This window comes from Brassica napus, chromosome A5 (assembly GCF_020379485.1).
Source record: "Brassica napus cultivar Da-Ae chromosome A5, Da-Ae, whole genome shotgun sequence".
In the NCBI taxonomy this organism is placed as follows: Eukaryota; Viridiplantae; Streptophyta; class Magnoliopsida; order Brassicales; family Brassicaceae; genus Brassica; species Brassica napus.
In genome coordinates, this window is record NC_063438.1 from 6,315,006 (window position 1) to 6,330,063 (window position 15,058).

Consider the following 15,058-nt stretch of genomic DNA (forward strand, 5'->3'; position numbering starts at 1 on the left):
CGTTGCCTTCCTTGTAAAGAATGAGGCAAAAACCTTAACTGATAAGTTTTAATATATTACTTTTATCATAATGCAGATAGTTTTAATATAACATAAGAATAATATTCAGTTTCAACTTATTATTCCTTACATTTTCATAATAAACTATTTGACAAGTAACTCACCTTTTAAACATTTTATTCACTGAGAATTAAAATGAGTAATGATTTAATATCTGCAAAACTTAAAAATAATTAGCAACCAAAATTGTAAAATACAGTACTATATAAAAAAAATCGTTTTGACATAATTTTGCTCCATTTTGCTAATGCTGAGATTTTAACTCTCTACAATACATAACCAGACTCAAGGAAACAAATATTCAAATATGTTAATGGGCCTTGTAAAACCAATATATGAGCCAAGCCCATTATTATTTTGAGACGGCACTAGTCAGTTCTAAGTTTTCGCCTGCTAAGTTCAAAATGATTTAAATATTTTCCAGCAAAAGTTTTTGAATATTTTTAAAAATTTGTTTTATTTTCTTCTTTCCCACCAGAAATCATCACCGTGAAGCTGGTGGGAGAGAGATGTCGTTGGGAAGCGACTCGACATGGGTGGGTAAGAAACCGATCCGGCGCATCGGCGGATTATCCGATGCTCTCTCCATCGCCTCCGGTCTCGGTTACGCCGTCGCTCCTCCTCCCTCTCAGGTAACTTCACCAATCGCTTCTCCGATTCAGTAGCTCCTAAATTAGCTTTCCCATTGATCTGACTAGCTCTGTGTAGTATCTATCTACTCTGGACATTGCTGTTAGATTAACATGGATCTGTAATTGATAGTATTTGAGAATCTGGACGAATCGTTATATGTAGGAAGAGTTACAAACCTTGGCGTCTTCGAACGGCGAAAGAGGTGACGATTTGATTAGGGTTTTGAGAGAGTTATCGTCTGTTCAAAGGAAAATTGCAGACTTTCAGGTCGAGCTTCAAGGGAGGAAGGTATTACTATTTTTTTTTTGTAGGGGTAGTGAGAGAGCCGCGTGATAACTTTTTTCAATGCTTTTTTTGTATCTTAACGTCTTTGTTTGGTGGATTTTTAGGATGATAAAAACGTGGCACATTTGACTCATGTGTGTGAAATGCAAAAGAAAATCGACACTCTCTCAAGGATTACTCAAATACTGAAAGATGTTATTCAAAACAAGGTATATAACTTTTCTTTTTACCACTCAAGGTTCTAAAAATCGGTTTAGACGGCGCCTAGCCCCCCGCCTAGGCGGGAACTCGGTTTTATTTGAAACGATTTTCTTAAAATCCGATTTTTACCGATTTATATGATTCAAATTGGTTTAAACCAATTGGTTAAAATCGATCTAAAATTGTCTATATATGTTAAATTAAGCAATAATATTATTACAAATCTACAAATTTGTCTACTTTCTTCTGTTTTGTATATCTAGTTTTGATAATTTCATCACAATAATTTTATAATTAAACTTAAAAACTAAAATATGTCATACAAATGTATAAAATATATAAAATAAATCAATAATTTGCTAACGCCTAGGCCTCGCCTAAGTCCCGAATAATCCGCCTAGTCGATCTTTTATAAAGCGCATAGTTAGGTCTAGCGATTTTTAGAACATTGTTACCACTAAAAATCTTTTTTTTTTTCTGCATTTAAGTGATGAATCTCTTAGTACATACCTACTTTATCGTTCTGAATAATTGAGTTCCTTAATATGTTTTGGCATCATTAGCTTCTTAGAAAGTCCTGAGAAGGTTTCTCATTTCGTCCAATTGTCTATTTATATGGCAGGATCGCATCATTGCTCGTCTCCAACAACCGTATTCACTAGATTGCATTCCAGTTGAAGCAGAATATCAGGTGAGGTCACGTCATTTTGATGGTATTAGCTACTTTGAGGACCAACTAGACCTTTTTTTCCTCTAACTATCCTGAACTTGATTCGTATCTGGAGTTGCGCAACGGGGAAAAATAAAATGCTTTGCCTGATTAATGGCTTTGTTTTTCAGAAACAATTTTCAGAGTTGCTAATGAGAGCGGCCAGTGATTATGGCGCCTTAACAGCATCAGTGTCTGATTTTCAGTGGAGCCAAAACTTTAAAGAACCTCCTTCAGTCTGGGGGGTATGATAATTTTGCTCTCTTTTACATGCGTCTTCTGTATTTCCATTACATCTTTTCAGACATGACTTCCTCATGTGTAGTTGCATATATTAGTTACACTCGTCAGTTATTATCGAATACATTGTTCATAATTCATAGACCAATAGTGTCAGAGCATCAAATTAGGTTTCTCTGTTATTAATCTCTTTGCATCAAGAAAGTGTGTCATGTTTACGGAATGTGCTGATGGGTAGTTGATTTTGGTTTTTACAGTTTAATGCATTGTGTCGATGGTTAAGTTGATTAAGGGAATGTGTTAATGGTTAGTTGATCATGCTTCAATGATTTCAACCTCTTTACAATCTCCCCTCCAGGAAATGTTGCGTCCAATACCGGTGGCACTAGCGTCATGCACGAGATTCTTTGAGGCAATGTCTGCGATGAGAGAATCATTTGCGACTCTTCAAGACCTTAGAGTTGGTAACTCTGCAGCTTCTTTACCAACTACCCCATCACAAAGAGACTCAGATTGTGTGACTCCACCTCAGGGGGTAACAGGTTCAAGCTTCGACGACTTAGCTGTTCAGACCACAAGGAGAGAAGCAGAAGAAGAAGATGGTAATGACTATTAGAATGTTCAAGCTGACCGGAGACTATCTTGGCCTCCTTCGGTTAAAAAGAGTAACGTTTAATTGGGTGATGTTGCCTTTGCGTGAAGCTTTTCACATCGACAGTGTTCTTATTCTACCAACATCAGTGTCCTTCATCAGTGTGCAAACTACAACTATTATTATCAGATGAAGATCATTGTGCCAATATGTTTTCTTCTCTATAACCGGTTTTTTAAAAACTGGTTTACACAGCTAACATATGTTACTTGCTTTTCCTCTTACCGCCTCCTTTCTTTGCTTTCTTCTTTCTATTTTTCTTGATGTCTCTTCCTCCACCTCCTAGTTCTCCTCCCATGCCTTTGGACTTGTTCTTGTTATCTCTGTCATTAGTTCTTGAAGAACCACCAGAACGTAGTAAATCCTTAACATCAAGAACACCACCCCTGAAATTCCCAAAAGTTGATTTCAAGACTCTTTCCTCTGGCTTACGCTTCTTATCAGCAGCGGGCTTCTTCCTACTTGTACCACCAAATTGTCCAAAAATCACATTCTGCACAACACACAGTAGAAGGTAGGAGTAGTGAGACTTGGCTTCGTCCTAGAGTGAGATTATCTAAAAACTTAACCTGTTCAAACGTCTTTTCTTCTCTTTCTTTCTGTTTCTTCATCTGTACTCGCGCTACACTGAGGGGTAGCCTCTGTTTCCTTTGAGGCTACGATATCAACAAAAAAAAAAGGATCAGCTAAATCGTAAAAGTTGCAACTTTGAGAAGAACAAATCAATGATCCAAAGGACAATAAAAATCTAACCTTCCCACCAAGTCCAGTGACTTTCTGATTCTCCAATGCTTTCTTATCCTTCCATGTCATATGCAGCGAGCTAGCTTTTAAATATTTAAAGATGAAGGAGAACATAAGACTTGCATAATCATGTCTGACTGCTAAAAGACATGGACAACTAATTCAAGCCGACACAAGTTCCATCACTTTCCCTTTTATATCATAATGCTAAAAGCTAATGTGGAGCAAGAGAGAACGTTACCAAAGAGCTGAACATCTTTCATGATCTTGCTAAAGCTCAGGTCAGGATCATCAACAGCCTCCACCATGCCTTGTTTTTTCTTCACCATTGGCTTGCTATTAAACATGTTTGGATCTGAAACTGACGAGACAAGAAAATTAAGCTTTTGGTTTGAAGAAATCTGAGTTCCTCCTGAAACAGATGTATATAAGAAATCAGACACGAACATTCCATTCTTTTCAAAGCCTATTCGTTGTTTAAAACATAGAACCCTTAGTTAAAACTCATTAGCATCATCCATATAGATTCAATGCATCAATGCTCTTACGACTACGAAAAAATATATAAGATCTCATTACTAACCACGTTGCCAATCAAATCAACACCATGATAGGAGATCAGAGAAGGAGAGACACTTACCCGGAAAAAAAACTACGCCGAAGAAGAGCAAGCTCTCACTGTCTTCGAACCAATCGTGGAACGCAACATTGTCTACTTTGCCCTAAACAGATTGTTTTTGCGCTTTATTCCTTGTATGTGGTTTAAATAAACAAGTCGCGGGGATAGCTCAGTTGGGAGAGCGTCAGACTGAAGATCTGAAGGTCGCGTGTTCGATCCACGCTCACCGCATATTAATTTTTTTTGCTTTCTATCAACTGATTGCTGGGCTTGGGCCTGAGTTAAATGTTCAAAATCAGGCCTATTTGTAGATGAGAAAGAATTTTGAAAACATTGCTTAAATAAACTAAAACTAGTGTTTAATGGCTTTACATTTTACATTTTCCTACTCGGAAACCACTGTGAAGGTGTTATTGAATTTTTCGGTTTTTATCTTGTATATACAAAATTATTAATGTTAAATTCATATGATTAAACTTGGGCAATTGTCAATAATAGCACCTTTTGAAGTTTATGTCTCAAAAATAGTACTAGAAGGAAAAAGTCACAAAAATGACATTCATTAAAGGGTAAAATATCTCTAATATCCTTGGTTTAAAATTAAATAAACAAAAAAAATAATAATAATAAAAAAAAAATAGAAAAAAAAATAAAAAAAAAATTTATAGTTTCAGATTATATGTTTTCAGATTCGAAATTTTTATAATTTTTTTTCAAATTTTTTTTTTCAATTTTTTTTTATTTTTTTTTTGAAATTTTCTTTTTATAATTTAAAAATAATTTTTGAAACTGTTTTAAAATTTTTTATTTTTTTATTTTAGTATTTATTTTTTATAAAATTTTAAACCCTAATTCCAAAACTCCACCCCCTTAACTGTAAACCCTAAGGTTTAGATTAATTAACCCAAGGGGTATAAGTGTATATTTACCTCTTTAATAAAACCTATTTTTCTGACTTTGAGCTTTGAGTGCTACTTTGGGAACAAAAACTTGGTTTGGTGTTATGCTAGTCTTTTTCTCATTAAACTTCAATAAATCAACTAATATTGGGCCAAAATAAAATGGAAAGATCAACTAAATTTTATATGATTGTCATATGAATATATATAAAAATGTATTTCTTATACAGATTTATAAATTATTGTTGTGAAGAACCCTACAATTTCATATGATTAAACTTCAATAAATCAACCAGTTAGTGTTTATTTTTATTTTAAATCAACTATATAAAAAGTTGGACCCAAATAAAATGAAAAGATCAAAAGTTGATATGGTTGTCATGGGAGTATTTTTAAAATGTAACTTTTTTAGTGGAAAACCCTAATATAATTAAATATGGGTTCTATAAATTGATTTAAATAAAAATTCATTAACTCATATAGTTTAAATCCAATATTGTCGAATGTAGAGTAGACCATGAATGTAAGACAACTTTAATCGAGAACCGCACCTAATCGTATTTAACAACCTAGTTAGGTAGTCCGGTCTGTTTGCAAATGCAAATTTGATTGTGTAATTAGGAAAACTTTAAAGGCAAACTATTATATCCATATCTTATATGGAAATGATGTTAATCACCGTTTCATTATAAATGAATGTTACGCAGCGAAATATATAACGAATATTAATCCCTAGCTATTGTTAGTTCTAGATATTCTTATAAAATAAATAAAAAATATATATATAAATAACGTACTTTTTATTTATTTACGATATAAATTTGAACATGAAATACAAAGTTTAAGCCCTTTATCAAAAAAAAAAAAAAAATACAAAGTTTAAAACAGCATTGTAATTCTCAATGACTTTTTAAATTATACTCTGAAACCTTCAAAACCTTTTTGATTTTATTCCAGTTCCAAAGTAAAAATTAAAATCTAACGAAGTTTCCATGCTATCTACATTTTTACTAGTGTGATAAAATTACTTGTTTACCAATTTAATCATTCAACATTTATTTTGTGACATGCCATGTGAATTAATATACATCACATTGTTGTATCAAATACTCCTTCCTATTATTATACTACAAAGTACAAACACAACAAAACATTAATTGATGCATTTGTTAGTCCGCTTATATTACTAGGCTTTAATATGTCACTTTTGTACACACAAAATTGGTCCAAATGGAATCTCCTTTAGAAGAGTATCATTATACGTGATAGATATCTTCGACTCCACCAAGAAATATAGATAAAATTTGGTCAACCGGATCGATTTTTAAACCTGTCATATAAAATATTCGTTCGTCATAAGATAGACAAAACCCGAACTGAATATATAAAATATAATCACCCATTTTAAAATCAGTTCAGTACCAGTTCACTCTGAGCTAGAACAGATCGAATCCGTCCGATATATTTACATGAGACGGCACTTCATCAAGTCTTAAACTATTCCAAGTAAACTTATCTGAAAAAGTATTGCATAATCAAATTAGTAGTTGAATATTGGTTGATATCAATCTCAAACTCATGCTGAGAGTGAGAAAATAAATATAAAAAAAGCTCTCTTCCATCTCTAAGAACCCAAAAAAAAAAAAAAAAACCCTAGATCTAAATCTGTGTTTTGGGTGGCCGGCGGCCTCCTCTCCGCTTCCGGCTGCCCCCCTCCTTTTGTTTTTCTCCTTCTTCGCTTCTCTTCAATTCTCTCCCTTTGTGCTTCCTTTCTCGCAGCTCTAAGCTTCTTCGCCACCGCGGTTTCAGATCTGGCGGTTTTTGCTCGGAGTTTCGGTGAAGCATGGAGGCGGTATTGGTGAGAGGTTTCTTTGGTTGAGTACGGCAGCGACGGTCTCGATTTGGTGTCAGATCTGACCGTTCGGAGTGGTCTGTTTCCATTTCTCGCCGCCTTCCTCCTCCTTCTCGTGGTGGGTGAGCTAGCTCGCTTGGCTTGCACAGTGTTGGGTCTTGTATGACGGTGGAGGTTCGGTGTTCTTCCGCTTGCTTTCATAGATCTCGACGGCTTGTGTTTTAAGGCCGGTCAGTCAAGCTCTCGGAAGGGCCCTGGAGATGTTGTGGTTCCAAACTAGGAGGTTCTGCTGCGGGTTCTCCGTGGTGGGTGCGAGAGAGGCGGTTTGTTACTGGTCTTGTCAACCGTAACTCTCTGTCTCGGTGGCGCTCGTGCTGAGCCAGTTAGCTTTCAGGGGTATGATCTAGGGCTGTCTCCTGTCCACTTCTATGAGGTGGTGCTGGCTGTCTCTGTCTCTTGGGGAAGGTCCATGGCTTGTGGTGATCTCAGGTGCTCTTTCTTTCCAAATAAAGCTCGTCTCTGTCTACGCAGGCGAGCTTGCTCAGGCGTTGCTCACTGTCTATGGTTGCTGCCGATAAGTAGGTCTTTCTCGAGCTGTTCTTGAGGAGCTAATCATTAAGAACTGATCACCGGGTACCGCCAAATCTACCGGGTTCAGTTCTCATTTTAACTGTGGTTCTAATTTTGTGGCAAGAGTTTGTGCTGACTTTGGTGTAGTCTATGGTCTTGTTGTTGCTTTGCTTGTAGTTGTTGTTAGCCTTGTTTAGCTTAGATTGAGTTGTTGTTTAGTTTAATTTCTTGCATCTTCTGCTCCTTGTATCCTTGTAGTTCTGTCTAAAACTTGAAAATGGTAATAAAGCTTTAACATTGTTACCAAAAAAAAAAAAAAAAAAAAACTCATGCTGAGCAACACACATTTTATTGTTTTGTATACTATAATGCATGTAATGTCACGTGTTCTTCGCAATAATGCATTTATATAATATTGAGAAACAAGATCACTTCAATGTTTCTCAATTATTACGTAGTTCTCCCATGTAGATAGATACGGTAGAAGATTATAAACCGGCGCTAACCAAAGCTATCTCTGTATTTTCGCGAAACCAGAATCGATCACATACGTCCAAATTTTGATTTGTTATTGCCTCATGTACATATATCCTCACGCGCTCAGAAGAGTGTGATCTTTAGAACACCAAACAAATAACTTTCCATTTTTGGTTTCATTTCTTTTGTTAGAAATTCTTTCATAAACTCAAAAACTAGAAAAGCACATGTAATTAACTTGCTTGAATATAAGGAAACTAGCTAGTTTGCGTACAGCAGGAAGGATAATGTTAATGTTTTCAAATCAACCGATCTCCAAAAGTACCAAACACCATGCATAGGGGCGAAGCTAGACTTTTTTATAACTGGGTGCAAAATTACTAATAAAAATAGTCTAGGGGGTATTGAACTCAGGTTGTTAGAAAATCATGGGTGCACCATAACCAAATTAACCAGCTGCATCGTATGTTTCTAGTGTAAAATGTTAAATATTTAAAATACACTGGGTGCATGTGCACCCTTAGACCTTAGTAATCAACGTGGCTTCACCACTGATCCATTAGATATGAAGTTCCTTAGCTAAATTGTCCATTATACCATTTGATCTGATAATTCGTTTCAGGGTTTGGGTATAAATGTGAATTTGTACGAGGGTTTTTATGTGAAGAATATATACGGTAGTTATCCATTAAAATTAAGTAAGAGATATGCAAAATAAGAAAAAATAATATATATATATATATATATATATATATATTAACATGATGTGTAGAACATTTTGTTAACATACAAAAAATAGTATATTTCTCAAGGGGTGTATTGAATCTGAAATTAAAAGTGATTTGATTTTAGTGAGTTTTAAAATGATTTTAAGTAAAAATTAGAATTTAGTGTGATTTTCGTTAAAGAACTTTAAAATCTCATCGAAAATTATGGGATTTGAATTTTTTATTTTTATAACTAAGAAACCTATTTAAAACACCCTAAAAACATTTAAAACACTCTAAAATCTTTAATTTAAATTTTGTTCAATAAAAATGGATTTCAATATATTTGTTAAAATGACAAGTTCAATAATACTGGAGTTTAAAATATTTTTTTAAAAAAGTCGTTTAAATAACAATGTATCTGTCATTTTAATACAAATCATTTGAAACTCTTAGTTGAATATAACTCCTTAGAATTCATGCTATATTTCGAGACATTAACTCGTCAAGAAACCTAACTCGTTAAGAATATGTCATATGCAGTTTTTTACGTACGAGTATTGTACTATATTACATGAAAGTGTACACTAGTATATATTTAAAAATAAAAATCAAACTTCAGTTTTATTATGTACGATATTGTGTTCATGACTTATTTCCAGTATGCCGGGGTGAACAAGAATTGGGGATCGGATGCGGGGGAAATTTCCGCCAATGGCTGAGATGTTCAGTCGACTCCTTCCCCCGGTTTTTTTTTACTTTTTTTATTGTTATTGGCATGCAATTCTTTTTTTTTTTTTGCTAAACTGTAAATATCATATAATGAAGAAAACATTTTACGAAAACAAGATTCTAAGTATGCATGCAATTCAATTAAACGAATTAACATCCGGCGTGGAATATTGATGTATCTTGCAACTTAAATAAAGAATATTTTCTAGATTTTATTTAGCAATCAAACGTGTCCCAATTATTTTCTCTCGAAACCTATCACTCGTCGTCTTCAACTTTCATCTCCGCCCCTCCTCTCCGGTGCCATTAGGCACTGCGAGAGGGCCCGCGATCGATTCTCCCACATAGTCCATCTTCTTTTTCGTTGAGGTTTCCGTTGGTGATGAGTCTCTGTTCTGCTAGTGGTCGTCTGCGAATTTGTAGCTCCGGCTTCAGTTTCATTCCGAGATGGTTGTGTAGTGTCTTGGCTTTTCTAGCGACTAGGCCGGCGCTCTGCTGCTTCTCTCCACCGGTGAACGTCTCTCCTCTCCCAACATCTATGTTACTTCGACGGGGTGGCCCCAAACGTCGTTTCTTGCCATCTCGATCCAAGGTAATCTGGGTATGCTCTGCTGAGCTAGGGGTCCCGGGACCTCAAACTTCGTTGTTGAGTTGCTTCCTCATAGAGTCAAGCTAGGTGATCTGCTATGAATGATGCTTTAATTAGCTCTTATTTTTCCACTTTTGTGTTGATTGGCGTTGCTTGTGAGTCTGTAATTGATTTGTAGGTTTAATCAAGTGAGGCTGTGGAGATTCTTTGATTGCATGGAGCTTGGGGTCGCACCTTGTGGCTGGAGGAGGAAGTAAGACCCGGGAGGTGGTGATGCTGCACCCTTACCCTTAACCGGCTGTGCGATTGGGTGAGTTGAGCACTATTAAGCACATGTGGTACATGTTGTTCCGTCTTTGCCGAAATTAGGTTCAGATCTTACCTATCCCGGACTTTGAGGGCAGTCCTTGAGCGGGTTTGACTATGTTTCTCTGAGAAAGGTAATTGTTCAGGTTGTAGATTGAAACAACTTCTTGCTAGCATTGTGTTCTTCGATCTCTAGTCTTCGGGTCTCTCTATTCTTGTCCATTTCGATTCGACCTTTCATCCAACTTTTCAAGATTGTATCGTATATGTTGTCATATTCGTCTCCAAGCAGAACGGTTTCAGCTTCGATAGTCATTTGATTACATGTTTTTAAACTTTTTTGCCGTGTAATCAATCATAGCGATCTTACAACTTATTTAACAACATCTTGTAACCTCAACGTTCATTTTCTAAATGATATTTACCTTAGAAAAAAAAAAGAAGAGATTTTATTTAGCCAAAAACGGTTGCTTCAAGAATGTCATATCACAATCACCTCTGACATGCGTAATTCTCAATTGTAGACACCTGATTTTGTGTCTTTATTTCTTCATGTAATTTCCAATATAATAATCCTGAAAAATATATCCTGAGATTCAACGCACATAGATAGTTAATCTTTTCTTTTGCATTTATTTCCCAATGTACAAAAAACATGATCATAAAAACCTTGAGATTCGACAACGATAGTCTTTCTATTTCCACTTAATTCTAAAAAAAAAAAATCCATTATTTGTAGGACCAAAAAAGAAGAGATCCATTAGAAAGGATAAATTTGTGAGAAATCAAATCTTAACGGAACTTCATGTAATTTGTAGAAAGTAAAAACTAACACGCGCTAGCCACGGAAGGACCTTATCCACGCGTTTATTTATTTATTCCCATAAGCTCTCTCTGTTTCTCTCTAATCAACGTGCTCCGGTGCGGTGTGAGATAAAAACCGACGACCCCTCGGCGCCCATAAACCTCCTTCTCATCTCCGTCTTCTTCGGCTATCAATTTACCATTTTACCCTTCTCTTCCATTCCAAGTAAACCCAAACTCTCTCTTTCTCCTCCTCCTCACAAATTCAAATTCTCTATTTGCTGATTCTCTCCGACACAAACCTCTGTTTCTTTTTTTCTTCTTATTCGTTTACTTTCTTTGCGATTGTCGCTACATTCATGGTCGTTTAGATTTCTCCGGTTGCTATTATTAGCCGGTGGCCGGTTTTGATTCGATTCTAATCAATTTGAGCTATGTCTCTCTCTCTATCTCTTTCAGTGATTTTGAGATCAATTTTGATGTTTAATCGGAGAGATTAGAGTGCAATCAATCGGGTGTTAAAGATGGGGAATGGTGAAGAAACAAAATGTGTTTTCCCATTGACGAGTCTCCAGATCGGGTAACTTTCTTTCTATCTTTGATCACTTTCTTCTCTTAATTGTTTGAATTTCGATTTTTTTTACTAATTTCAAAAGATCAATAATTGATTCTCTGCAGCTTCATGTCGATGATCATGTATTTATATTACGATCTTTTTTGTTTCAAAAGGACAATATAAGTTTCCCTGTTCTGTGTGTTGCTTATAATTTATTACAAGGTCCTGTTTCAGCCATTGTTGTGTCCTCCTTCCAGACAGAACATGTTTTGTTTTGTTTTGTTTTGGTTCTGGTAATAATTACAATAAAGTTTTACATATTTTTTTCCTTTCTTTCTTTCTTTTCATATCTTGATTTTAAATTATAACTGAGTGTCCTGTAGATTTCTGATACCTGGCTTTTTATGTTTCTTTCATGAGTCTGAAAGTAGTATCAATTCTTCGTGTTATTGTCTTTAAACATCTCCCTTGTGAAGTTGATTGTGCTCTTAACCTGATCATAGCTACTCAATTTTTTTTAAACTAAGCTATATACTGTCATATCTTATTCGCCTGTTGTTCTCTGCTTATCTGGTTATGTTTTTTTTCTTTATTTTGGTTTCAGAGACATGCAATCATATATTTCAGACCTCAGCATTTTCCTGGGGAATAAAAGTAAAAAGATGTACATATTCGTGGACAACCAGCCATGGTCTAATCCTGGCATCCGATCTGCTCACTTGTGGCAGATAGTGGTTACAAATGTTGTAACAAGATGCCTCATTTACATTTCTCTTTGATGAAAGATATGATGAAGTGACCTTTATCTCTTTCTTTTTTTTTTTGCAGTATAGACGCTCCCCTTTTGCAAACAAAGGTCGCGAGGAGAAGAAAAAGCAGAACCAGGAGGATGAGGATGAGGAGGAGAAGAAGCCTAAAGAGAACAATAAGAAAACGGATAACCTTAAGAAATGGTTCTCCTTGATCGATGCCACGACGTTTTCTAACAAGAAATTACCTGCAAAGAAACTAGACGAGACCTTCTACGGTTTCATCGTCTTTGAAGTTGAATGGGCCAATGTGAGGGGTATCAGTTACTTGAATGAGCTACAGGTAACTCCTCCTTGCACTTGTTCACTGCTTTGGTCAGATTGACATCGTTTCTTATATATTTATGCAGACAGACACTTCTCTTGCTATAGAAGCTAAGATGATGCGAAGGTGGGAGTTTGAGAGTATCGATGAAGCTGCAACAAATATGTTTCAATGGTTCTCTGGATCAAAATCTGAAAGGCCTTGCTTGAGGGAATATCTTGATCCATCTAAAGGTATTATCAGTTTTCATAAAGGTATCTTATTACAATTGTTCTCTATCTCAAATAGGCTTATACGGTACTGTAACGTTTTCAGGAGATGTTTTTCATGACGCTTCAGTGGATTTCCCAAAAACTTCTCCTGTTGATGATGAAGTGGAAACTGACTCTCCTTGCTGTTCGAGAAGTGTCTTCAGCGTTGACCACTCTATTGCAGATTATGATGAAAATGATCCCCACACACCGCCTCTCACTGGACCATACAAGAGAAGAAGAGTAAGTAAAGCAATCACAAACGGAGTTGAACTTGACTATATGGAGGAAACACCCAGAAGAAAAGACAACTCGTTCGACCACTGGGAAAGCCATGTCCCTGATGGTGATGAGACCATCATCGAAGCAACACAGTACAAAGACGTCCTAGTTCTCGTTAGGTTTGGCGACCGTGACCTCCCCTTCAAACTCCGAGAGGTTATAATGTCAGACATACGCTTGCTCACTCTACTCGAAGCTAATCTCCCTTCTTGGGTCCTGTTCCTTCAGTCTTACCCTTGCCTTTGCCATCTCTACCGTCCCTGGATGTGTCTTCTCGCCAGAGCGCTCTACGTGATGATATCAGTCATCACCGTCGTGATCGGCTTCTACGACCTCTACAAGAACGTCCCCGTCCTCAAAGCCACCGCGTCGCGTCTCTGCGGACCGCTCTTTGACTGGGTCGAAACGTGGGACATGGTGTCGAGGATAAAGTACTTGGGGACGATGCTGTTTCTCCACAACGTTCAGAAAGCCGTCAGGTGGGGTCTGACGATGGCGCGTGGGATGCAGTCGTTCGTCTCTTTGCTCGTGATGCCTCTGGCTAATCCTCTTTTGGAGGTTCTTGGTTTGCTCCTGCCGCTGTGGAACTCGCTTGCGGAGACGGTGTTGAGTTTGGTCTCGGTGGTTTGGATAGTGGTCGAGTCTGGTTGCAACCTCGTTGGTGATGTGGTGGAAGTGGTGCTTTTGCCTATTTGGTTGGTCGTGTCAGTAGTTTTGAACATCAGTAAGTGAAATAAACCGTTGGCTTCAGCATCACGTAATCAATATCCTAATTTTTTTCTATGCTTTTGCAGTAAATACTGTGTTGCTGCCTCTGTTTTGGATCTTATGGGAAGTGCTATATGCACCGATCAGGGTGGTTGCTGCATTGTCCAACGGTTTAGCTTTATCCTTCTCGTACGTATTCGATGTTCTCGGAGACTTGTGGCGGTACATGAGCAGCTTAGTGCAGTTTGCATCTGATTCTCAAGCGGCTGTGAAGACTTATGAAGTCTCCATGTGGCGTACGCTTTGGAACGATCTCTTCTCTCATGTGAGTAAACAATGCATGTACAGTACAATAAAGAGAATCTAAATCTTTACAATTTCTAAATGTTTCTTTTGTCTGGATTCAAAACTTTCAGGTTTTTCGTGCTGTCAGGAGCATATTAAACGGATTTGTAGCCTTCTTTGCTGCCTGTAACAAACATCGGCTTAGGTAAAGTAGTTTCTCACACACACACACACTATAGACGCTTTGCCATTTATACATGTGTGCTTATTATGGTTTTGAATTTGCAGTATATATAACCACATACAAGACTTTATCAAGAGACTACGTGGACGAGCGTCGAGAGCAGAGTCTAAAGACTCAGAACATGACAGGTCTAAGAACCATCAACGTACAGTGAGTTTTCTCTCCATGCCATAAGTTTTCATCTTCTTTTTTTTCAATAGAAATTCATTTTGGCTTCTTAGCTGCGTTTCTCACGCCGGTTTTGATTATTTGGGCAGGGAGATGATACGAGAAGGAAGTTGCACCTTGCATAGAAGTCAACACCAGAGTCTTGATTCTTTTTTTTAAAAAAAAGGGGAATGGTAGGTTGTCAGTGTGTATATAGATAGGTTTTACTTTCCACGTGAATATTTTTGTTGCCGGAAAACATGAGTCCCTAATCAGCCAAAGGATGATGTATATATACATACTACTTACTAATGTATATAGTTAGGAATGAAAGGAAACATTTGAACACCTTTACTCGGATTTTATTTGTAACTCTGGTCGTTAACATATGACTGGTCTTAATAACTATAAATATTTTAAAGTTAATTTTAA

At 36.6% G+C, this 15,058-nt stretch overlaps 3 protein-coding genes and 1 non-coding gene across 11 annotated transcripts; 3 read left to right on the top strand and 1 right to left on the bottom strand.

Annotated features, from left to right (window-relative positions):
• Positions 1-475: 475 nt before the first annotated feature.
• On the top strand, positions 476-3,000 carry LOC106451273 (AUGMIN subunit 2). 3 transcript variants are annotated; one of them, XM_048780751.1, is made up of 7 exons: positions 476-692; positions 856-981; positions 1,083-1,187; positions 1,802-1,870; positions 2,020-2,133; positions 2,487-2,592; positions 2,661-2,947. In XM_048780751.1, the coding sequence occupies exons 1-7, from the start codon at positions 570-572 to the stop codon at positions 2,732-2,734; spliced, it is 717 nt and encodes a 238-aa protein (XP_048636708.1). In that variant the 5' UTR covers positions 476-569; the 3' UTR covers positions 2,735-2,947. The 3 variants fall into 3 exon arrangements, with proteins under 3 accessions (XP_048636708.1, XP_048636707.1, XP_013748631.2); XM_048780750.1 differs by having other exon boundaries at positions 2,487-2,588; XM_013893177.3 differs by having other exon boundaries at positions 2,487-3,000.
• On the bottom strand, positions 2,883-4,292 carry LOC106451272. Of its 4 annotated transcripts, none has more exons than XM_048780753.1 (5): positions 4,165-4,292; positions 3,766-3,879; positions 3,534-3,607; positions 3,350-3,436; positions 2,883-3,273 (listed from the first exon to the last, which is right to left on the bottom strand). In XM_048780753.1, exons 2-5 carry the CDS (start codon positions 3,869-3,871, stop codon positions 2,986-2,988), a joined length of 555 nt encoding a protein of 184 aa, XP_048636710.1. In that variant the 5' UTR covers positions 3,872-3,879; positions 4,165-4,292; the 3' UTR covers positions 2,883-2,985. The 4 variants fall into 4 exon arrangements, with proteins under 4 accessions (XP_048636710.1, XP_048636712.1, XP_048636711.1 ...); XM_048780755.1 differs by having other exon boundaries at positions 3,766-3,885; positions 4,165-4,222; XM_048780754.1 differs by having other exon boundaries at positions 4,108-4,169.
• A 9-nt stretch (positions 4,293-4,301) lies between these two features.
• TRNAF-GAA lies at positions 4,302-4,374 on the top strand. Its single transcript has one exon. It is a non-coding gene; the product is annotated as a tRNA-Phe (tRNA).
• A 6,806-nt stretch (positions 4,375-11,180) lies between these two features.
• BNAA05G10680D lies at positions 11,181-14,801 on the top strand. 3 transcript variants are annotated; one of them, XM_013893179.3, is made up of 10 exons: positions 11,181-11,305; positions 11,539-11,659; positions 12,240-12,378; positions 12,464-12,727; positions 12,795-12,942; positions 13,025-13,966; positions 14,037-14,275; positions 14,367-14,440; positions 14,524-14,629; positions 14,737-14,801. In XM_013893179.3, the coding sequence occupies exons 2-10, from the start codon at positions 11,604-11,606 to the stop codon at positions 14,770-14,772; spliced, it is 2,004 nt and encodes a 667-aa protein (XP_013748633.2). In that variant the 5' UTR covers positions 11,181-11,305; positions 11,539-11,603; the 3' UTR covers positions 14,773-14,801. The 3 variants fall into 3 exon arrangements, with proteins under 3 accessions (XP_013748633.2, XP_022575020.2, XP_048636713.1); XM_022719299.2 differs by lacking the exon at positions 12,240-12,378 and having other exon boundaries at positions 11,183-11,305; XM_048780756.1 differs by lacking the exon at positions 12,240-12,378 and having other exon boundaries at positions 11,196-11,659.
• Positions 14,802-15,058: the final 257 nt, after the last annotated feature.